Source organism: Malaya genurostris, chromosome 1, assembly GCF_030247185.1.
Source record: "Malaya genurostris strain Urasoe2022 chromosome 1, Malgen_1.1, whole genome shotgun sequence".
Taxonomy (NCBI): domain Eukaryota; kingdom Metazoa; phylum Arthropoda; class Insecta; order Diptera; family Culicidae; genus Malaya; species Malaya genurostris.
The window spans coordinates 102,422,655-102,443,267 of NC_080570.1; the positions used below are offsets into that span (position 1 = coordinate 102,422,655).

At 37.9% G+C, this 20,613-nt stretch overlaps 2 protein-coding genes across 4 annotated transcripts in view; one reads left to right on the forward strand and one right to left on the reverse strand.

Annotated features, from left to right (window-relative positions):
- The window catches only part of LOC131425277 (proton channel OtopLc), a 125,634-nt gene extending 110,839 nt beyond the window's left edge, over positions 1–14,795 (forward strand). For all 3 annotated transcript variants that reach the window (XM_058587033.1, XM_058587036.1, XM_058587035.1), the window contains 6 exons: positions 781–883; positions 956–1,116; positions 1,243–2,105; positions 10,730–11,014; positions 11,078–11,426; positions 11,494–14,795. In XM_058587033.1, the coding sequence (XP_058443016.1) occupies positions 781–883; positions 956–1,116; positions 1,243–2,105; positions 10,730–11,014; positions 11,078–11,426; positions 11,494–11,634 (1,902 nt within the window). In that variant the 3' untranslated portion in view covers positions 11,635–14,795. The remainder of the gene's footprint in view (positions 1–780; positions 884–955; positions 1,117–1,242; positions 2,106–10,729; positions 11,015–11,077; positions 11,427–11,493) is intronic.
- A 1,776-nt stretch (positions 14,796–16,571) lies between these two features.
- Positions 16,572–17,687, reverse strand: LOC131427302 (uncharacterized). The gene has a single exon (XM_058590369.1). It carries the CDS (start codon positions 17,685–17,687, stop codon positions 16,572–16,574), a length of 1,116 nt encoding a protein of 371 aa, XP_058446352.1.
- Positions 17,688–20,613: the final 2,926 nt, after the last annotated feature.

The following is a 20,613-nucleotide window of genomic DNA, read 5'->3' on the forward strand; positions in this document are numbered from 1 at the left end:
ACGCTAGTAATACAGCAGCCAATCTTTCTCTATGAACATTATTTTCCTGAAAGTGAATTAGCTTTCTACACACATCCGATCGGGTTGTATTTCAATAGTGAACTTGAGCCGCATAGCACCACTATCATTGCGATGGGAAAAACTACCGACTGGGAACTGTCAACTCGTCTGGAAAGTTTGCTTTGTTTCCACGTCTGACGATTATCCGGGTTTTTTTCCGTGTGTATGGAAAGTTTCAGGTTTATCGCATTTCATCAGCGGTGTAGGTTGAATTTCGCATTTTTTTTTCATTTTATATCATGCATGAGTTTACCCCTCATCCAGTTTATATCCTTCAGTAATAATACAAATGGTTGACGTATGTTCCCGCTAGATTGCGACATTCCTTTGAAGCGGAATGAGTCGTGACAGGAAAGTTTTGCTATCCTTCGTAAAAACTCATTTTGTAGTGAAGATGATGTCTGCAGTCTGCTGTTCGATGCCACAAGATACTATCACACTGTTTCAATTTTTTAAAGCTCGGTTTGACATTTTTAAATTTTAACATTATATTTTTTTATTTCGATTGATTTGATAAACTTTTCTTTGGTTGATTTAAGGTGTGTCCATTTACGATTTTTTCGATAAACATTTATTTTTGTATTTTCTAATTTTATGTTTTCATGTAATCGGAAAAAATGGGGTTTTCTTGTGTTTGTCGATTTACACTGCTGATTTTATTCATATGAGTAATTATTGAACAAATTTTAATTTTCCTATTTTGCATGGTTACAAATATAGGACTCAACACCGGATCCGGAGATCACTCTATCACCACGATGCAAGCGCAAAACCACTCAGGATCCCGCTCATGGTAGTTTCTTTTTGCGCGTCGGTGCCATTGGTAAGTGTCCTGAATTGTATTTCTCAAGCCTACCACTTCAGAAGTAATTTAATGTATATTCTCGTTAACAAGCTTTCGGTTTGGGAACAATGATCTACACCGGGTTAGAGTTTGGATCTTTCTTCGAAATTCCATTCACTTCACCCTGCCATCAGATTCTGCGCGGAGTCAACCCACTATTGCAAATGATCTTTACCTTTATGCAGATGTACTTTATCTTCATGAATGCTCGGGTAAGTTTTGGAATTTGTAAGTTTTTTGAGTGTTCCTCATCAATCACAAACAAATGTACACATTTTCAAAGTATTTCATACTTGAATATCATTCATAAACATTTCGTCTTGTTTATTTTCAAACAGCTCAACATCCACCGATTCAAAGTTCTGGCACGTTTTGGTCTGATGCATATCGTGGCGACCAATGTGTGCGTTTGGATTCGTACCCTGGTTCTGGAGTCACTGAAGGAAATTACTGCCTACCACCAGCGGCGAGGACCAGAACCGGAAGATAATATCATTCTGGAAAACATTCGCCAGCATTCGTTACGCAACGCTGGTATGGTCCTAGGTACCGAATTGGGACCCCGTGAGGACGCCGAATGGGAACCGATCAGTGTTAACTTGAACGCACAAGAAAATCCCGTTCAAGAGGGAGGCGTTTTGTCTAGAATGATTCAAAACACTGCCAAAACACTTACCGAAACAACCACTGCTGCATTCCAAACCACCACTCGTAGTGTCCCAACAACAACGGCAAGCACCACAACATCAACGTCCACCGTAGGGAATATAATCTCGACCACCGCTGCCAACCTTTTCGACAGAATCCGTGACATCGTGGTAACCGAAAGTACTGCCACTTCCACCGAATCTACACCGCATTCAGACGATTTCGACTCACTCATCACGTCTACAACAGTCAGCACTACCACTACCGGCAGTGGAGCTTATCTTGACCAGTTTATCGACCATGTCGACTACCTACAGCGCAACAACAGTCTTGAGCAATCTTACGAATCGTTGGAATCTCTGTTTCCACAGGCGTTCATGGCATTATCAACTGTGGCTACAAACAGCACCGCGGTCAGTTGTGGTCGAGTCAACATCATGGGAACAATTGTGCAGGACTCGGCTCCATACCTGTATCCATTTATCATCGAATATTCGTTGATTGGCGCTGCAGTGATCTACGTCATGTGGAAGCACATTGGACGATACCCGAAGTAAGAAAGCTTTTCTAGTTTTATATCTTTTTGCCTTTCTCATGAAGAAAGGTCATGCTATCGCTGTAGAAATTTACTTTTGACAGTTCGTCAGTTCTCAATTTTGAATAGGATCTTACTTCCGGTTCCGGAATTACAATGTGAAAAGTGGAATTGTGTATCATCATTTGAAGCGACAAAGTCAAAAATCCAAAATTTTTCCAATCAGTAGTCATTGTCACTGATTCCCGGTTTCCAGTTCCGGAAGCACCGGAAACAGTGGTCATATACTATACATGGAACGCACTCACTTTTCTCAGAGATTGCTTAACCGATTTTCACAAAATTAGGTTAAAATAAAAAGGCGTGTGGGTAATGCCAGAGACATAACTGGTTGACGTGAATACGAAGTCAGTTCCTTTGACGTTAACGATTCTGAATTTTTCAACTGAAATTCAGGAACCGAATTTTTGATTCGAATGCCAGAATTGATATCTGAAACTCAATTTCGATGCTAGGTTCGGGTATTGAATTCTGAACCTGAACTCGGTAACTGAGTTCTGAATAGTTAAATTCATCATTCGAGACCAGGATTCTTTTTCGGTTTTGAACTCTGAACCAAGCACTGAACTCTGGACCTGGATTCTAATCCGCAGCTGAATTTTAGTTACAGAATTTCGGTCCAGGATATCGTTTTCAATTTCGGATCGACAATTCAACTCAGAAGATCCAGAATGTTGTTCAAAGATCTTCTAAATCTAGTTACTAAATTAAGTTACACTTCTAGAATTGTACAACTGAACTTTGGAACCAAATTCGAGTAGAATAATATTTTTCCACCATGCAATTTCACTATATATAGTAGAATTGAATGGTGTGAAAATATTATTCCAGTGAAATTATTCTACTAAACGCTCAAGTGACAAATTAGTGACCAACCTCTAGATTTTCTGATCTGACATTTCAGTTCCAAAATTCAGTTTGAAAATTCACATTCAAGGTTCAGATCTCGAATCAATCCTGATCTCAGATTCAGAACTCGGTTAAAAAATCCCGAGTTTTTCGATTTCAGCTCCAGAATTATGGTACTTGATTCTGGCCTTGGATTCTGGGCGAGGAACCACATTTTAAATCTGGCTTCTGGAATTGGAAAAATATCAGGTATTGGATTCTGAAACTGAATTTCAGAACTAAACCCTAGAATTGGATTCTGATCTTTACTGAACGAGTCAACTATGTAGGCAGGAATAAATGAAGCATCAATTAGAAGATTTTGTACAATGTTCCTCATCGTTTTTCAATTTTCGTTATATTTTGCCACAATGCAAATGACCAGCACCAGGATGTCGCTATCACTCTTGTTTGAAGCGAAACTGGCTCGGTGAACGTCCCCAAATCGATTCAGTATTGAACTGAATTCTTGATAGTTATAGAACTGAGCTCTGGACCTAAAGCAACCGGAAAGATGCACTTGTTTTACTTCCTGCACAGTCAACTGCGCAGGGGCTAGAATGAACGAAATATATGATGTGTTACCCTTTTATACATACTGGGTACGAGAAAAATGTTATCATAAATTGCTTATCATATTTCTGATGGCATGTTGCAAAAATTATGTTGATACGTTAGATACAACAAAAAATATTCACGATCAAAAACTTATCACTCTCTCAGAGGATAAATTCTGGAAAGACGGCCCATAGTAAAGTAAGTCGTATTCCCGACAAAATGTTTTGTGGTCCGATACGTTCCCATTTTTTCCTTGAATCATCATCCGGTTCTGAAGGTGATGATGAGTGATTAAAATTTCAAGCTGTTGTTGAGAGCAACGATGCAGAAGAGGGAAATATTTTTTCATCATTGGGCTCAAAACTGTTCCAATTTGGTTGCTGGTCACACAAACCGACTTCAGGATCCAGAAGTTCTGGAAATAGGGATGAACTGCGAAAACGAATCTCACTCACTTTTCTCCAAAGATTTCCACAAACATAGATTCAAGTGAAAAGTATCACGGTTCCATACGGAATTCATGAATTTGTTACGGATCCTACTTCAAGTTTCGGGACTACAAAGTATATTGATTCGCAGATTGTGCTAGTTTACGTTCGAAAAAATTTTCCAGTTTCTATTCAATAAATAGTTTTTGAAAGAATTGCACGGTAATATTTATGTATATGATAGTATGAGTAATATGAGAAGGTTATCATCGCATATAAACCAATAAGCTTTAACATTTTGCCTTTCTCTATAGAAAGATAATAGAGTTTTGTGAAAAATTTTTGAACGGAGCCTTGGAGACACTACGTCACATTCATAAATATAATACTCAGCTCAACGAGGTCGGAAAATGTGTGTTTATAAACCTTTCAAAAAAAAATTATCACTGAATGTTATCGAAGATTTCTGAACCAATTTAAACAAGCTCAGGCTCGTTTTAGAGATACTATTGGACCTACGATTAAGTTCAAAGGTCAAATGTCTGTCACTTCTGGTTCTAAAGAAGTGGAATAAGAAATATAGTATAAGTGACGTAACCGACAAATCGCACTTTTTTTCTTTTCGCTTAATTTTCTTGGAGATAGCTGAACCGTTTTTGTCCAGTTTAGTCTCGTTTGCAAGTTACATTTATACTTTTGATTAAACTTGAAGTTCAAGTTGCTATCACTTCCGCTTTCGGAGATATAAAGGTATAAATGTCATTACCGAAATTGAACATTGATTCTAAATTTTTTATTAGTACCTTGTATTGGAAAGATCATTCCAGGTGGGCGATTCAATGCATAGGGCACTGGTTTAACAAACCAATTGTCGTATGTTCGAGCCCCGACCTGGGAGGATTCGTAGTGTCAGTAGGATCGTAGCACCAGCCATGCAATGGTTCTGTACACTCTGAATCGGCTGCGAAGTCTGTTGAAACAGATGGTCAAATTCCACTACAGGAATGTAATACCAAGGCTTTGTTATTGGAAAGATTCTATTATTTCTAGCCCAGTACTGGATTTAGAATGACGTTGAAGTATATGTTATCTATAATTTCTAATTTGAATAAAAATCCATATCATCCAAAGCGTTGTTATAATGCCTTTGTCATTCAAATAACATTGCCTTCACTGAGAAAAATTTTGAAACAAATTTGCGTGAATCCAATAGTTTTGTAATGATTCGGGAAGATCTCAAAAAAGAGCACTAACGCACACATCACTTATTTGGTAACATTTCCGGAACCAAATGAAATTGAGCGATGAGAAAATTAGTGCGGTTTGTCAGCTGCGTCACGTAGAGCTTTTTATCTTTTATTATTTGTAGCGTTATATCAAATTTTTCGTGTATAAAAAGGTTTTGCCTTTCTCATATAGAAAGGCTATGCAATCGCTGTGACAATCGACTTTTTAACCGAGGCCCGGAGGGCCGAATGTCATACACCATTCGACTCAGCTTGACGAACTGAGCAAATGTCTGTGTGTGTATGTGTGTGTATGTAATAAAAATATGCACTCACTTTTCTCAAAGATGGCTACACCGATTTTCACAAACAAAGATTCAAATGAAAGGTCTCATAGTCCCATAACCTGCTATTGAATTTCATTCCGATCCGACTTCCGGTTCTGGAGATATAGGATGATATGTACCAAAAAAATGAAAAATATATGCACTCACTTTTTTCAGAGATGGCTGAACCGATTCTCAAACTAAGATTCAAATAAAAGGTATTATGGTTCCATAGCTTGCTGTTGAATTTCATTTGAATGTGACTTCCGGTTCCGTAGTTATATGGTAATATGTGAAAATTTGAGAAAAAGTTTACAACTAAACTGGGATACTAAAGTGGGATAAGTGGAAAATTACCAATTTTATTAGTATTTTTTCACGAACGATGCTTTTTTCAATTCCATTCGATTTTAGTATAAGTAACATAAAAAATCTAACTACGATCATACCCAAAAGCATCTGAGTATATTCTGCCACTATGGAAATCTGAAAGAGTCATTCCAAGATTTAAGAGCTACTTGGAATATTGCCCTTAGGGACTACACAGTGCCACAGCAAGAACAACAACGTCTAATGTTCAATTTTTTTTGCAACTGTGAAATGAACATTTTTTCATAATGTTTCGAATTGATTTTGTTCTTATTCTCAATGTTCTTTCAATTATTATAAACCGTAGGTATCTAATTCTGATCCAAAAGTTTGATCTCTGTAATCTTGCATTTTGATACATATTTTTTTTAACAAATTTGCAATCGTTTCCACAAAGATATTAGTATCTACTAAACTCAGAAACCAGGCTTCTACGAACTTTCACGAAATTAGTGAAAAAAATTTAAACTCCCCAAAAAAAATATTTACTTGACTTTAACATGGGCATTACATTTGCTTATAAGACCTAATAAAAGAAGCTATACATAATTTTGTTTAGCTGAATTCCGTTTTAAAGTATTATGTTATATTCCAGGTTTTTTCTTTACTGACTTTGAACATTACACACAAGACAAAGTTATAATCCAAATTATTTTCGGTTTCGGGGCATGTGCGGACGAAAATTTTCGATTTTAAGGGGGTAAAAGTTGGGATGAGGTTTGAGAATTCGCTTATTAAGGTGGTCAGGTTTTTGGTTTTTTAATCCAAAGTTCAACCTGGCAACAAATCCAATGGACATTTAAAAATCTGTTTTATTCCACCTAGTGATGTAATGATGCCTTTCTCATATCAATCATACTATCATAAATAATACTGTGGTATTCTTCATAATAATTTTCTTCGATTCATTAAAGAATAACCGAAATCGGTTTGTTCGACCGTCTACTGATAAAAACTATCAATTGGAAAACGTTTGAGGTCGATTTAGAATTTTTTTCAAGGTTTTTCCCCATTTTCAGTGATGGTATACAATTTTTAACCCACTTTACACTATATTTCCGGATCCGAAAGTCGGGTCCGCATGAAATTCAGGAATTAAGCATGGGACCACAGGACCTTTCATTTGAACCTAAGTTTGTGAAAATCGGTCGCGCCATCTATGAGAAAAGTTAGAATACATAAATTTTTTTGCACATTTTACCCCATAACTCCCGAACCGGAAGTCGGATCTAAATAATATTCAGAAATTTTGTATGGGACCTCAAGACCTTTCATTTGAATGTAAGTTTGTGAAAATCGGTTCAGCCATCTCCGAGAAAAGTTAGTGCAAAAAATCGTTACATTCACACATACACACACTCACACACACAGAGACATTTTGCGTACTCGACGAACTGAGTCGAATGGTATATGACACTCGGCCCTCCGGGCCTCGGTTCAAAAGTCGGTTTTTACAGTGATTACATAACCTTTCTATATGAGAAAGGCAAAAATCTGGTAACTGGTAGTAGAAAAAAAGAAACCACTATTACTAGTGGTGGTGTGATATTATCTTCCTCTTACCATTCAAACAGTCTCCTTGAAACATATATTTACATTGAGATCATTTTTGATATTAATTTGGGTAGATTTTTGCCACAAAATCATTCAGATCGATGTTGGTATCATAGTTCACCAAAGTGTGCTTCAAATTATTTATTAATGATTAATGTTCAAGCAATCATTGTCGCAGTCAGGGTTTCCTGCAAGACAAATAAAATATTGAAAATTACTTAGGTATAACTTCTCTATCTGTTTGATCAAAGCTGCTCGAGATTTTAGTGAGAAACGTTTTATTCCGTGAAACAAAGACATACGTATATATCTAATGATCAGCATGGTTTTTACCCAGGCAGATCTACAATCAGTAACTTGACACAGTTTTATACTCATTGTATTAAGAACATTGAAGATGGATCACAGATATATACAATATATACGGCCCTCAAAGCTGCGTTGACTGTGAAATCATACGCTCCTACTTGCGAAACTTGAGCGTCTAAGTGCATCGTCTAGTTTCTCTCAGTGGCTTAAATCATATCTCGTAGGCCGAGTTTTGTCAGTGAAGCTAAGAAATTTCGAGCCATATAACTTCATTTAAGGGGCGGGAAGGGTCTTACACTTTTGAAAAATCATTTATTATTTTCTTTATATTTTCTTATAGTAAAAAATTTCAAGAATTCTCTGTGAAATTTTGAAGCCTATTGGAACGAATCTCTGGAAGTTATGGACCTTTATATATGGCTATCTTATTCTATGAAGAAGCAAGAGCTCGGCGCACAGGCCCAAGATTTCTACTTCGATTGACTTCAAAACTTGACAAAACATTCTCGAAATGTTTCATTTTAATATAATTTTTTGAAAATGTTAGACCCTATGGGCTCCCTGGAATAATTGAGTGTTTCCATTTATTTTATAGACAAAAAACATTGAACGCGTTTTTCTCGAAAGCAAGTTTTGAAATTCCGTGTCCATCGTCATTCAAAAACCAGACCCCAACGTTTTTCTTTTCGTCGTTTGTTACTTTGGGGAGGTTTAACAGCTACAAAATGACGTTTTTTTTCGTGAAAAATCGTAGTTTTCACTTTTAATAACCACCAAAAATTAAAAAAAAATCAAAATCAAATAGAAACGTTGGAGTCTAGAAAAACTTCTTCTCTAACTATGCTGCGTTCATTTGTTCACTTCTGATTAGTCTGTGCTGAGATACAGTGGACACCGTAAATCATGATTTTTAAGAAGCGTCCTCAAAAATACCTCTTCGCCGACTTACCTTATGATCAAAAAAGAACAGAAATTTTCATTTTAAAATTCCCGCGCTTGTTCAATCGTAAACTTTAATTCTCTCAACGTTGGCAACACTTTTATACACATTCTGTCAAATTTTGACACATATCGTACGATTAGTTTTTGTTTGGCGTCTGTACAAAGAAGTTGAAAAATCTTCGTGTGGCGATTTTTATAATGGATGAAAATTTAGAACAACGTGCGTGCATCAAATTTTGTGTTGCAAATGGATTTAAGTGTTCCGAAACGTTGAAAATGTTAGAAAAGGCCTTTGGTGAATCGTGTCTAGGAAAAACATAGGCATACAAGTGGTATAAACGCTTCAAAGGTGGTCGTACAAGCTTGGATCATGATGAGATCCCTGGCCGCCCAACAACACCTGTTACTGAATAAAACATTGAATCGGCGAAGCAAATCGTGTTGCAAAATCGTTCTGTACCGATTAGAGAGATTGCTGTCTTGTTGGGCATCTCTTATGGATTAGCCGAACACATTTTAACTGATGTTTTGGGTTTGAAACGCGTCGCTTCTCGGCTGGTGCCAAAAAAGCTGAATTTCATTCAAAAACAGCGTCGTGTTGATGTTGGTTGTGTCGCAGTTTTAGGCCAAAAACTCAACCAATATCATCAACCAAGCAACGTACTCTCCAGATATGGCCTCGTGTGACTTTTTCCTCTTCCCAAGACTCAAATTGCCATTGCGGGGAACGCGTTTTGAGACCATAGAGACCATAAAAGAGAATTCGCTGCGTGAACTAAAGGTCATACCTTCGGCGGCCTATAAAACTTGTATGGAAAATTGGATCAAGCGTTGGCCTGCATGTATTGCCGCAGGAGGAGAGTACTTTGAAGGCGATTATAAAGAAATTTATTAAAACTTGAAATTTTGCGTTTTTTAATAAAATTTCGGTTCTTTTTTGATCATAAGGTATAGTTATGGAATTGCTTTCAACTCGAAAATACTGCCATCATCTGGTTTATATATGGTATATTCGAACGATTATGTTGCCAAAAACAAACCGTGCTAAAATCGGTCTAGGCAAAATATCATGCTATACACAGTCTTTTGGGTACACTTAGAAACAAGAAATGTATGTCACAGTATAAAAAATCGTGTTTTATGTTGCTCCCAAGCATTTATTTACCAGACCAAAAATTCAAAACTTCTACTGCTGGAATAGGAGAAAAAGTCTTCTTACACAAAAATTTCGATATTCCCGTAAAAATGAACGGATTTTAACAATCTATGACTTGTTGGATAGGTATTACCATGCGGAATCTAAGTCTGAAAATATATTCTGTTTTCCAGGTCAATTGTGACAGATACTGTCAAAAAACTGAAAATTTTGACATAAAACTTCGTATAACTCAAAAAATAAACATCCGATCTCAAAACCATTCAATAGCGTTCAGGGTGACGGGGAGACCTTTCATTTGCGACTAGTTTGATCAAAATCGGTCTAGCCATCTCTGAGATCTCGACCTCTTAGTTAACAACACACATACACACACGGCCTCGGAAAATTGATGAATTGACTTTGATTTGCTTCGGTTTGAACAAAGCATGTCAAATAATCCAATAAATGATTTTACCGAAATCCAGAACGGTTCAACTGCGATTCTGAGTAACGGAAGATTAACATCGATTGAGGTAGATGAGATTCAGTGATCACTGATCAACTGATGATCAGCTTAGTGGTGATTCTTTACTTAAAATTATCATAAACGAATTTCGAAGGTAATCGTGATTTGACGATTTTTTGTATCATGACTCATTCCTCTGACATAAGGAAATTTCGCTCAAAGACATGATAGATGAACGGTACAGGTCCTGTGTCCAAACGCCTTACCTATTAAAAACTTAATTTAAACAATTTAAGAACACTTTTGTTAAATGTTTTTCAGGATAACATTGGTGGGTGAACTACAAATAATTATACATTTTGTTCATTTTCTTCAAAGGTTCACCAACGAGGAAGACTTGGAGCACCGACTGGAGGTCATGCTGTCACGTCGGGCCGTGGTGATGGCACAGCAGGCTCGTACTGGTCGTGTTGACTGCGTTGGAGCGTCTAAAGGATTGTTCTTCGGATTGCTACTGCTGGTTGGATCGTTGATTTGTTTGATCTTGTTTTTCGTACTCGTAAGACATCCTCAACTTTCACTGCTGGCAATTTACCTAGCTGATGCTTCCCACTCCATTCTGATGGTTCTGGCAGTCTTCGCAATCATTATTGGATTCATTCGGTTAGCATGATGCATTAGAAATTCCCATATCACAGATTAAACTAAAATGATTTTTCATTACAGTGTTCAAAATCTGAAGTTCCGCTGCGAAGAACAAAGTAACCTCAACGACATTTTGCTCCGTATATCGGCCTTCGGTTTGTTCATCTATGCCACGTTCAGCGTCATTGCCGGATCATTGAATGCCCTTGAAAGTGAACCAAACTTGCTGGTAATGGTTACTGGAATCGTGGCTGTCGTGCAGGTCGTCATCCAGCTGTTGTTTATTGCCGATGTTTCCCGCCGTCGCGTTCACCTGCCGGAACATGATCGTATCAAACCAGGCCGTCAGATCGTTACATTCCTGCTGATTTGCAACATATCGATGTTTGCCATCTACACGTTCGAAGCTCAAAAAGTGTTTGCCAATCCGGTAAAATATTTTCCACTGAATTGAAACAAACGTAAACGAATTGAAAATAACTTTTCTTTCTTTTCAGGTTCAACTCGATTTCTATGGATTCATTGCTTGGTCTCTGATTCAGCGTGTCACATTGCCGTTATGCATCTTTCACCGATTCCACAGCGCTGTTACGCTAGCAGAAATCTGGAAGACCACCTATAAGGCTCGATTGGAGTAAGAAGCGGTTGCCGAAAAAAAAGTTATAGAGCAATGATCGTGGAGCGGCGATACGCACAATCATGCCTGTAACTACGGCAAAACATTTTTTCCACTCATACACACCCATACAGAGAGGCAGTGAACGCACTAAGTCGAACAGAAAAAAAGCAGAAGTTTGACAAAACATCAATAATGATTGAAGACTTTTCGAGAACTCTTTTTGAATCCGAGATCAGCATTAGCGAAATCATAGAGGATATAGTCCTTTAGTCAAAATGCACGCATAGCAGATGCCAAAACTATCACTCCTACTATTGAAACGAGTGCTTTTTGTTTAGTTGTCTTGCTCGGGTTTGACGTTTCTTATGCCCACTTAAGTTTGAACGAGTTGTGTTGATCAAAGCAGGCTGAGTATTTTGTGTAATTCTAGTGTTTTAAATGTTTTTTTTTCGTTTGTTTTTTTTTTTCATTTCTCGGAACTATTTTGATTCATAATGAAATATTTAAAGTGAGAATATTTGTACTTACATTATTTATTCATTGTACCAAATGATAAATACTTGAATCTTTGCTGAGTTGCTTTTGTGACGAATTCCCATAAATACTTGTGAAACAAACTAATAACTATAGAACATACCTTCATCAAGTTGTAATAGTGTATTGTAAACATACCAACTAAAAACAAGTAAGCATCCCTAAGAAAGAAACGTATATTGGTAGTTATAAAATTTGAAAATTTTACTAAGAAATTAGAGCGCATAGAGGCACATTTTCACTCACTAAAAATAAAGGGTAAATGGAACAATAGGAGGCAGCAGATAAATACGAAATAAACAGAAAAAAAAACATTAAACATTGGGATTTCCTTAGCTTCTCCGTGGGCAGCATTGCGAGTCTATGGATGGATCTGGTTCAAATCTATGTGTAGTTGTTAGAATAGTAACTTGTCACATATTTAAGTCATTACATGAAGAAGAATCAAACGTAACAAGCATCTCATTATTAAACATTAAATATATACCACAGAGTCAAACCAAACGAGAGCCAATACATCACTTCCCTGTTTGAGGACGAACCGTTAAACAAGATTTAAGAGAAAAAAAAGCAACGATTCACAAAGTTAGAGCAGAACAGAAATGTCATAAGTAGACCGCGAGAGACAGTTTTTTAATCGTATATTAAGAACAATTTGCCCACCATATTTACAATATGAGACGAAAAATTAAAACAAAAGAAAACAATGGTAAATCAATTATCACATTTTCCAAATTGTTGAGATTATTTATAATAATTAATGACATAAATTAATAAAAAAAAACAGTGGTAATCGATTGAGTGAACCAGCTAAATTTTCTAAGTCAAATCAAATGATTGTAGTACGAGTGATTTTCATACAAAATTTCCGATTGTACAAAATAATCATTAAGTAGATTATATATCCGTTTCGTTTCGTTTGAACCGCCTCTGTTTGTAATCATTATTTATCTTTGAAATTTGTGTAATATAAGTACTGCCAGTTTAGGCAACTATTACAATCTAGTATACACATGCGTTTCAAGGACCAGAATTATTTGAATAAACTTTTGCTCGTTGGTTTACCGAAGCAGATGAAAAAAAAAACAAAAACATGTAATCAACTTAAATCGGTAGAATTTATACCGAGAACACAATTTTTTGAGAACACGTTCAATAAGATATGGCCAAACTGATCTGTCGAATTATCTCGAACGAAGCATTCCAACAGCTCAAAAGTAGAACCTGTCGAGTTTGGTAGACAAATTCGGTTTTCGTAAAAAAAAGAAACTGATTATCTAATCCGGAAAATAATAAATCAATTTGATGTCTAGCTCTTTTAGCGAAACCGAACAATACAGTAGAGGATAATTCTCGTAGTGCTGCAGACTGACCTTGCACTGCACCAGTCCGCTCTCGCGAGCTCTCCTGTTGGGACGTATTTTCATATACGTACTAAACAGCCAGTAGTAATCGCATACATGATACCAAACACAGTACCGAATCACCAGTAGCAAGACAAGCCAAACAAACAAACAAACAAACAAACCCGTTTATAACACTGCCGAGTTCGAAAAATCATCCGTTTCGAAACAGTCAAACATGCATAAACACTGAAACTATATCCCGAATTCCTGACCATAGCCAGTGATACTTAGAATGAGCAGAGTGATGACAACGATTGAAAGTTCTTAAATGCGTATCCGTTCGCATGTACAATGAATATTCTGGCAACGAAAACTATGGGAAAAATACACACAAATTTGGTGTTGTTTTAGAAGATTCCAGGTTACAACAAAATAACGGAATGGGAAAGTATTTCGATCCCACGGCACACGTAAATTTGGCGGCAAGTGCTATTGAAAACTGCGGAGCCATTTGGAATGATCAAACGTTAGCGTCACCTTGATTCATGAATTGGTATTCCAACTCTAATAATCAAAATATAAACCCATGATCAGATCGAAACCATATTTGATAGAGCAAAATTAATCATTACCTAATCACTCAAAAATAAAAAAAAATAAAACAGAAATGAACTGTCTATTCCTGTAGAAGTTGCTCTTGGCTGCTAAACAGCACAGGATCAATCAGTAGCGAACATCATTTCGAATGTAAAATAGGTTTTTCTACTAATTTTAAAACCCTATATTTATATGATGAGAGTTAAACTAAAACAATGACTTTAACAGATGAAATCCAGTGAGTGCAAACAAACAACTAAGTCAATAAAAAGTAAAGTGTTGAATTTCGTCGGTTACGATTCGGTTGTAAAGTTTATTCACACATGAAACAAAAACAGATAAAGACACTTCAACGGTATAAACAAATAACAAACGTTAGCACTTCGTACACTCATCCTTCTGAAATCACTCGGTAGATTTTTTGTTCGCTGAACACACGAAAATAAGACGAGCAAAGCGCTAGAACAGTAACCAAATAGTTAGACAGTTCCTTCGTTTCCCAGCCGAAAACACGCCTACAGTGAAAATGGCGGATTAGCCAACGTTGGACATAGCAGTAAACATCAAACGAATCGAAATTCAGAAATGCATATATGTAATGGTGAACTTAGAAAGCGATCATTTGTCTCAATTTATCTGTACAAAACATGTCAACAGATGCAGCAGAAGGTCATTAACAGAATAAAGAGAAAAGTGAAAACTCGCATTGTGTTTTATTTGCAAAATGTAGCCTATCAAAAGCGGCCGGTTTTCCTTTATCGAGTTACAGATTATCATATTATGCAACGTGCGTTTTGATTTTGAATTACTATTCAAAGGATGTGGCGCCATCCAGTTAGATCCGAACGAGCGGTAGCGTTGTTGGATAGTACACGAACAAGAACGACGTGACGCAGCACCTTAAGGTATTTTTAATTGGGACTCAGTTAACGGAAAATGCCGCAAACCTTTGCCTGTCAGATACACCAACACAAATGCTTTGATGCTTAGTAGCTAATATAGTCAACAAGTTGTCTTGAAAAAACCGTTCAGAGGATCGTGAATCAATCCAAAAAATAATAAAAAGAGTATTCTTTCTGGAATAAACGAGAAAAAATGAATTTACACTTTATTTTAAATATGCAATATTTCAGAAGTACGACTGTATGTCAACAAATGACCGTAAACAATATCATCTAGTATTTTTTCGTATAGTTTTTTTATTCGGCTTCTTTGCACTTAAGTTTACCGCGGCCAGTCATACAATATAAAGTGTTTATTTTTTTGCTGGGTCTCGTTGTTATTTTCTTCCCTGGAAGAGAGGCGCTTTCATTGCTATCCGAAGGCGTTTTCATTGCTGTCCGAGAGGCGCTTTAATTGCGAATAAACGGGGTGCAGTTATTCGCTATTCACGCTCGCGTCCATCGCACAGTGGTTCGAATCAATGAAAACGTGGACATAAATCAATAGCTGCCAAACCGTTCTTTTAATGCAATAGTTGCTTTAAAAAAAACTAGTTTTCTAATCATAACTTATTCCGAGTTATTTTTATGCATACTTTGTTTGAAATAATTGTAGAAAATCTAAAATCCCATAATTTTGTAGAAGATAATGCATAGGTTTATTCTTTTCTGGAAAAGTTATACATCATTTTACCTTTTTCTCCTAAGGAAACCTAGTGCCGCAGCGAAATATGCAATTTAATGCAGCAAACTTTTACAATACTTATTGGAAAATATATTCCTAATCCAATTTATTTTCCAATGAGAATATCTTGAGTACTATTCGTGTGACTCATTTTCACTATGGCCATGCTGAAGCCATGAATGGTTAAGAAACGGAGAGTGTCTGCTATTTCTGTAACTCACTTTTGCAGTGAGCGTCGCACGATCAACATCTCGTCTGAAAAATCGTGTTGCTTCGTGATAACTCAATTTATTTACACATTTAAACATGGAATCCTCTAGTAAAGGTTTGTACTTTTACAATACTTTAACATATTTTGTTTCGAAAACATTTTGTAAAATTTAGTAACTTTTAACCGATCCCGAAAACTTATCGAATTCGCGAACCGACCTTCGACGTGGAGTGTGGACTGTATATTTTCAGTTAGGTTGGATTTCGGATCTCAACCGAAAGAGGTTACTCGTTGTGCTTAGATAGTTATAAAATACTGACTTTATTCACGTGCTGTCTGTCCTTTTTATTGGAGTTGCATTCGTTTGTGTTAGTGTAGAGTAAGACTGTAGTTTTTAGTACAGTTCGTATGATAACAGTTTGTGGTATATAATATACAGGGTATATAATTCAATATCAAATGATCTATGATGTATTGTTTTAGGGTTGCCCTAAATTCGTATCATAAGCGTTAAATTCAATTTAAGTTTAATTTAAATATGCAAATTCGAATTCATTTTGTTCTCAATTATTTAGGTATTTAACATCCCGGCCGCCAAAATGAATTGTTTTTCTTCTGCGGACGAACCGTATCACTATAAGTTTACTGGATTAAAAGACTGGAATCTACTTCAACTGGTAGTAGACACAATTTGTTTACTGCTCTCTGTGTGATTCCGCTACTGGTCCTCACTGATACCAACCGAACTAGTCCGTCAACGCCGGGTTGAACGTCAACGACTCTGCCGATTGCCCATTTCTGTGGGGGAAGGTTCTCCTCTCGTAGTAGAACAATAGCATTCTGCACCAAATTGGATGTTTTTTCTGTCCATCGATACCGATTTTGCAGCGTGTTGAGATATTCGTGGTGCCAGCGTTGCCAAAAGTGCTGAATGAGACTTTGGACACGTTGCCAGCGAGAAAGACGACTTTCGGTAATCTCACTGAGGTCTGGTTCGGGTATAGCATTTAGTGGCTTACCGACCAGGAAATGTCCTGGCGTCAGCGGTTGTAAATCCTGTGGGTCCTCTGACATGGGAGTGATTAGACGAGAGTTAAGAATAGATTCCACTTGAATAAGCGCAGTTGTGAATTCAGTTTCAGTTAGCATGGCATTTCCCATGATACGACAGAGATGAAGTTTCATGGATTTAACTGCTGCTTCCCATATTCCACCCAACGATGGAGAGCGCGGCGCGATGAAACGGAAGAGAATACCGTTCGAGGTGGTTTCGTTAGCAACGGCATCCTTATGGCGTTGTGTCAGGAACAGATTACGTAACTCGTTCAGTTCTCTATGAGCACCAACGAAATTGCGACCGTTGTCACAGTATATGATGCTAGGCTTTCCACGCCTACCAGTGAAACGATGCAAACTGGCTATGAATCCATTTGTCGTCATGTCTGGAACGAGGTCTAAATGGACTGCTTTCACAGCAAGGCATACATATACCGCTACGTACGCCTTTAAGGGGGCTGCCTTCCTACTCGGTGGTTTCAGGAAAACAGGTCCTGCGAAGTCGACGCCTACATTCTCGAAAGGAAAGGCTTTGTTAACTCGTACTGGAGGCAGATCGCCCATTAACTGTTCCATTGATCGAGGGCGAGCACGGACGCAAGTAACACAGCGGTGTACGATTGAGCGGGCCAGCTCTCGTCCCCTAAGAGGCCAAAACCTTTGGCGGATCGTTGATAGCAGCAGATTGGGGCCACCATGCATAGTTTGCTCATGATTATGTCTGGCGATGAGAGTGGTGAGATGATGGTTTGCTGGAAGAACGAAAGGGTGCTTCTCGTCCACTGTAAGAGCAGAATGAGTCAACCGGCCGCCAACTCGGATAAAGCCATCGACGAGTTGCGGATTCAGGAACCTCAGTTTCGATTTTGGGTGCAATTTTTGTTTCCGTTCAAGCTGCCTGAATTCTTCAAAGAAGTGTTCTTCTTGCACACGACGAACGAGACCGATAAGCGCGCGATCGTATTCCGCGGAGGTTATCGAACCGGTAGCGCGATCATTTACATTCCGTCGCGTATTATCACGAAAACGGTGCCACAACGCGCAGATACGGACCAAACGATTAAGAGTCGAGTAACGATTGATTATATCTTCTGGATGCGTAGTAACTGCCAATGACACGAGCTTTCGATGCTCTGGGACATCAGTATATTGTTTTCTAGAAATAGGATTCTCTGGCCAATAATTATTCACGTTGTTCAACCATGCTGGTCCATGCCACCACAGGGAGTTATTGATAAGATTTTGCAGGTTCATGCCTCTGGATAATAAATCAGCAGGGTTGTCCTCGGACGGTACGTGGTTCCAAATAGCAAGTGCAGTGTGTTCTTGAATCTCAGCGACTCTGTTGGCCACAAAGGTTTTCCAAGTTGAGGGTGTTGCTGAAATCCAACTTAAAACGACAGTGGAATCTGTCCACAAATAGGTTGGTGCGGAGATTTTTGTACTAGAGGCACAGACTAACAGACAGGACACTCAAATTAGATTCTTCAATCATTTTAACGGTCATTTCGAATATTCCTTTATTTGGGACAGTGCTCACATGTGTCATGATGGCGCCACGTTACCCTATTAAAAACATCCTGTCTGTCATCTAGACTGTGTTTATTTTTTTCATTTAACAACAGAGTTGCCAATTATACAAAATTACCTGTAATGTATTGTTTTGTATACGTCCATGCGAATTTCATACAGGATACAGATTTAATACATATTGCCAAAACTATATACATAATTGTGCCTACTTCTCATCCTCCAACGCAATACAAAATCGAACCCGTTTTGTTACAATATTTACTTGCTTCTGGTCTGCCGCCACTTAATTTCGGGTGAAAACTACCAACACAATAAAAAATAGTCTAGATGAACAACGCTGAGTCAAATAAATGGTTACCTTCCAACATCGCGAAAAAGTTGAATATATTATCAACATAATCCAATAATTTATTGCGACTATTCATTTTCAAATATTAGGATGAAATCAGGCATCCCTGCAAGCAGCTGATCGGTGTTGACAAACGAGGGGAAACCAACTAGTAAAAAAACTTGTACATAACACAAGGGGTGTACAGATAGTAAATAGTTCGCGCAGTACAATATAGGTGGAACTAGTGCATCACGAAAAATTATTTTTATAAGAATTTACTCATACTGTCATGTCTGTTAGTCTGTGCTAGAGGTGACTTGAACGAGGAGATGCGATAGAAGAAGCGCTGCAGAAAGTTCTAATCGTGGGATCGACTTGCTGTCAACTGGAGCTACACGAGATTTTGCTGTTAATAGTTGTACAGAACACTGCCCGAAAGTATCAACTGACCTCATGTAAATGCACGCACCGTGTGCCTGTTCAGAGGCGTCACAAAATCCATGAATCTGGAGTTGACAATGTGGATGTAATATTACAGTTCGTGGTACTCGAAGACGACCTAAGCACGGTATCTCTTGTTGGTATTTACTCCATTCCTCTTGGTACTTAGCTGGTAACGGTGTGTCCCAATCTAAATGATGTTTCCACAATGTCTGCATAACGATTTTTGCACGAACTACTGTTGGGCCAACCAGACCGAGGGGGTCAAAGAGACTGCTCATCTGCGATAACACTGTCCGTTTTGTTAGTGGTTGGTTTGGTTTCCATTTCGGTGACTTGAATGAAAGCGTATCTGCGGCTGGTTCCCAGCGTAACCCGAGAGCAGTGATAGATGAATCTCGATCCAATTCTAATAACGTACGTGTTTCACGAAGGTTTTCTGGGATGACGTCCAAAACTGATTGACTATTAGATGACCACTGTCGAAGTGGAAAACCACCCGCGTTGAGCAAACCAATCATCTGCTGACATATTTTTTGAAGTTCCAAAATATCGTTCGAGCCGGTGAGAAGATTATCGACGTAAAAGTCTGTCTTAGCTATGTGAGCTGCCTGGGGAAAATTAGATTCCTCGTCCTTGGCCAATTGTAACAGCACACGTGTGGCTAGAAATGGGGAATTGTTAAGTCCATACGTAACGGTTTGTAACTGGTACATTTTCAAATGTTGTTGAGGATCGTCTCGCCAAAAAATGCGTTGTAACGGTTGATCAGATGGGTGCACTAACACTTGCCTGAACATCTTCTCGATATCTGCGGATACAACAAATTTATAGGTCCGAAACCGTAGTACGTGTGAAACAAGCGTATCCTGAATTGTAGGTCCTGGTAACAAGATATCGTTCAGTGACAATCCAGCGCGGGATTTACACGACACATCAAATACTGTTCTGAGTTTTGTGGTATTGCTATCAAGCTTCAACACTCCGTGATGCGGGAGGATAAACTGCGGCCGATCGTTAAGCTCTTCTACAGGGTGATTTTTTAAGAGCTTGAGAACTTTTTTAAACAATAAAACGCATAAAATTTGCAAAATCTCATCGGTTCTTTATTTTAAACGTTAGATTGGTACATGACATTTACTTTTTGAAGATAATTTCATTTAAATGTTGACCGCGGCTGCGTCTTAGGTGGTCCATTCGGAAAGTCCAATTTTGGGCAACTTTTTCGAGCATTTCGGCCGGAATAGCCCGAATTTCTTCGGAAATGTTGTCTTCCAAAGCTGGAATAGTTACTGGCTTATTTCTGTAGACTTTAGACTTGAC

Coding starts and splice junctions, on each gene's coding strand:
- LOC131427302 (XM_058590369.1), bottom strand. CDS start 17,687: ATGCATGGTGGCCCCAATCTGCTGCTATCAACGATCCGCCAAAGGTTT.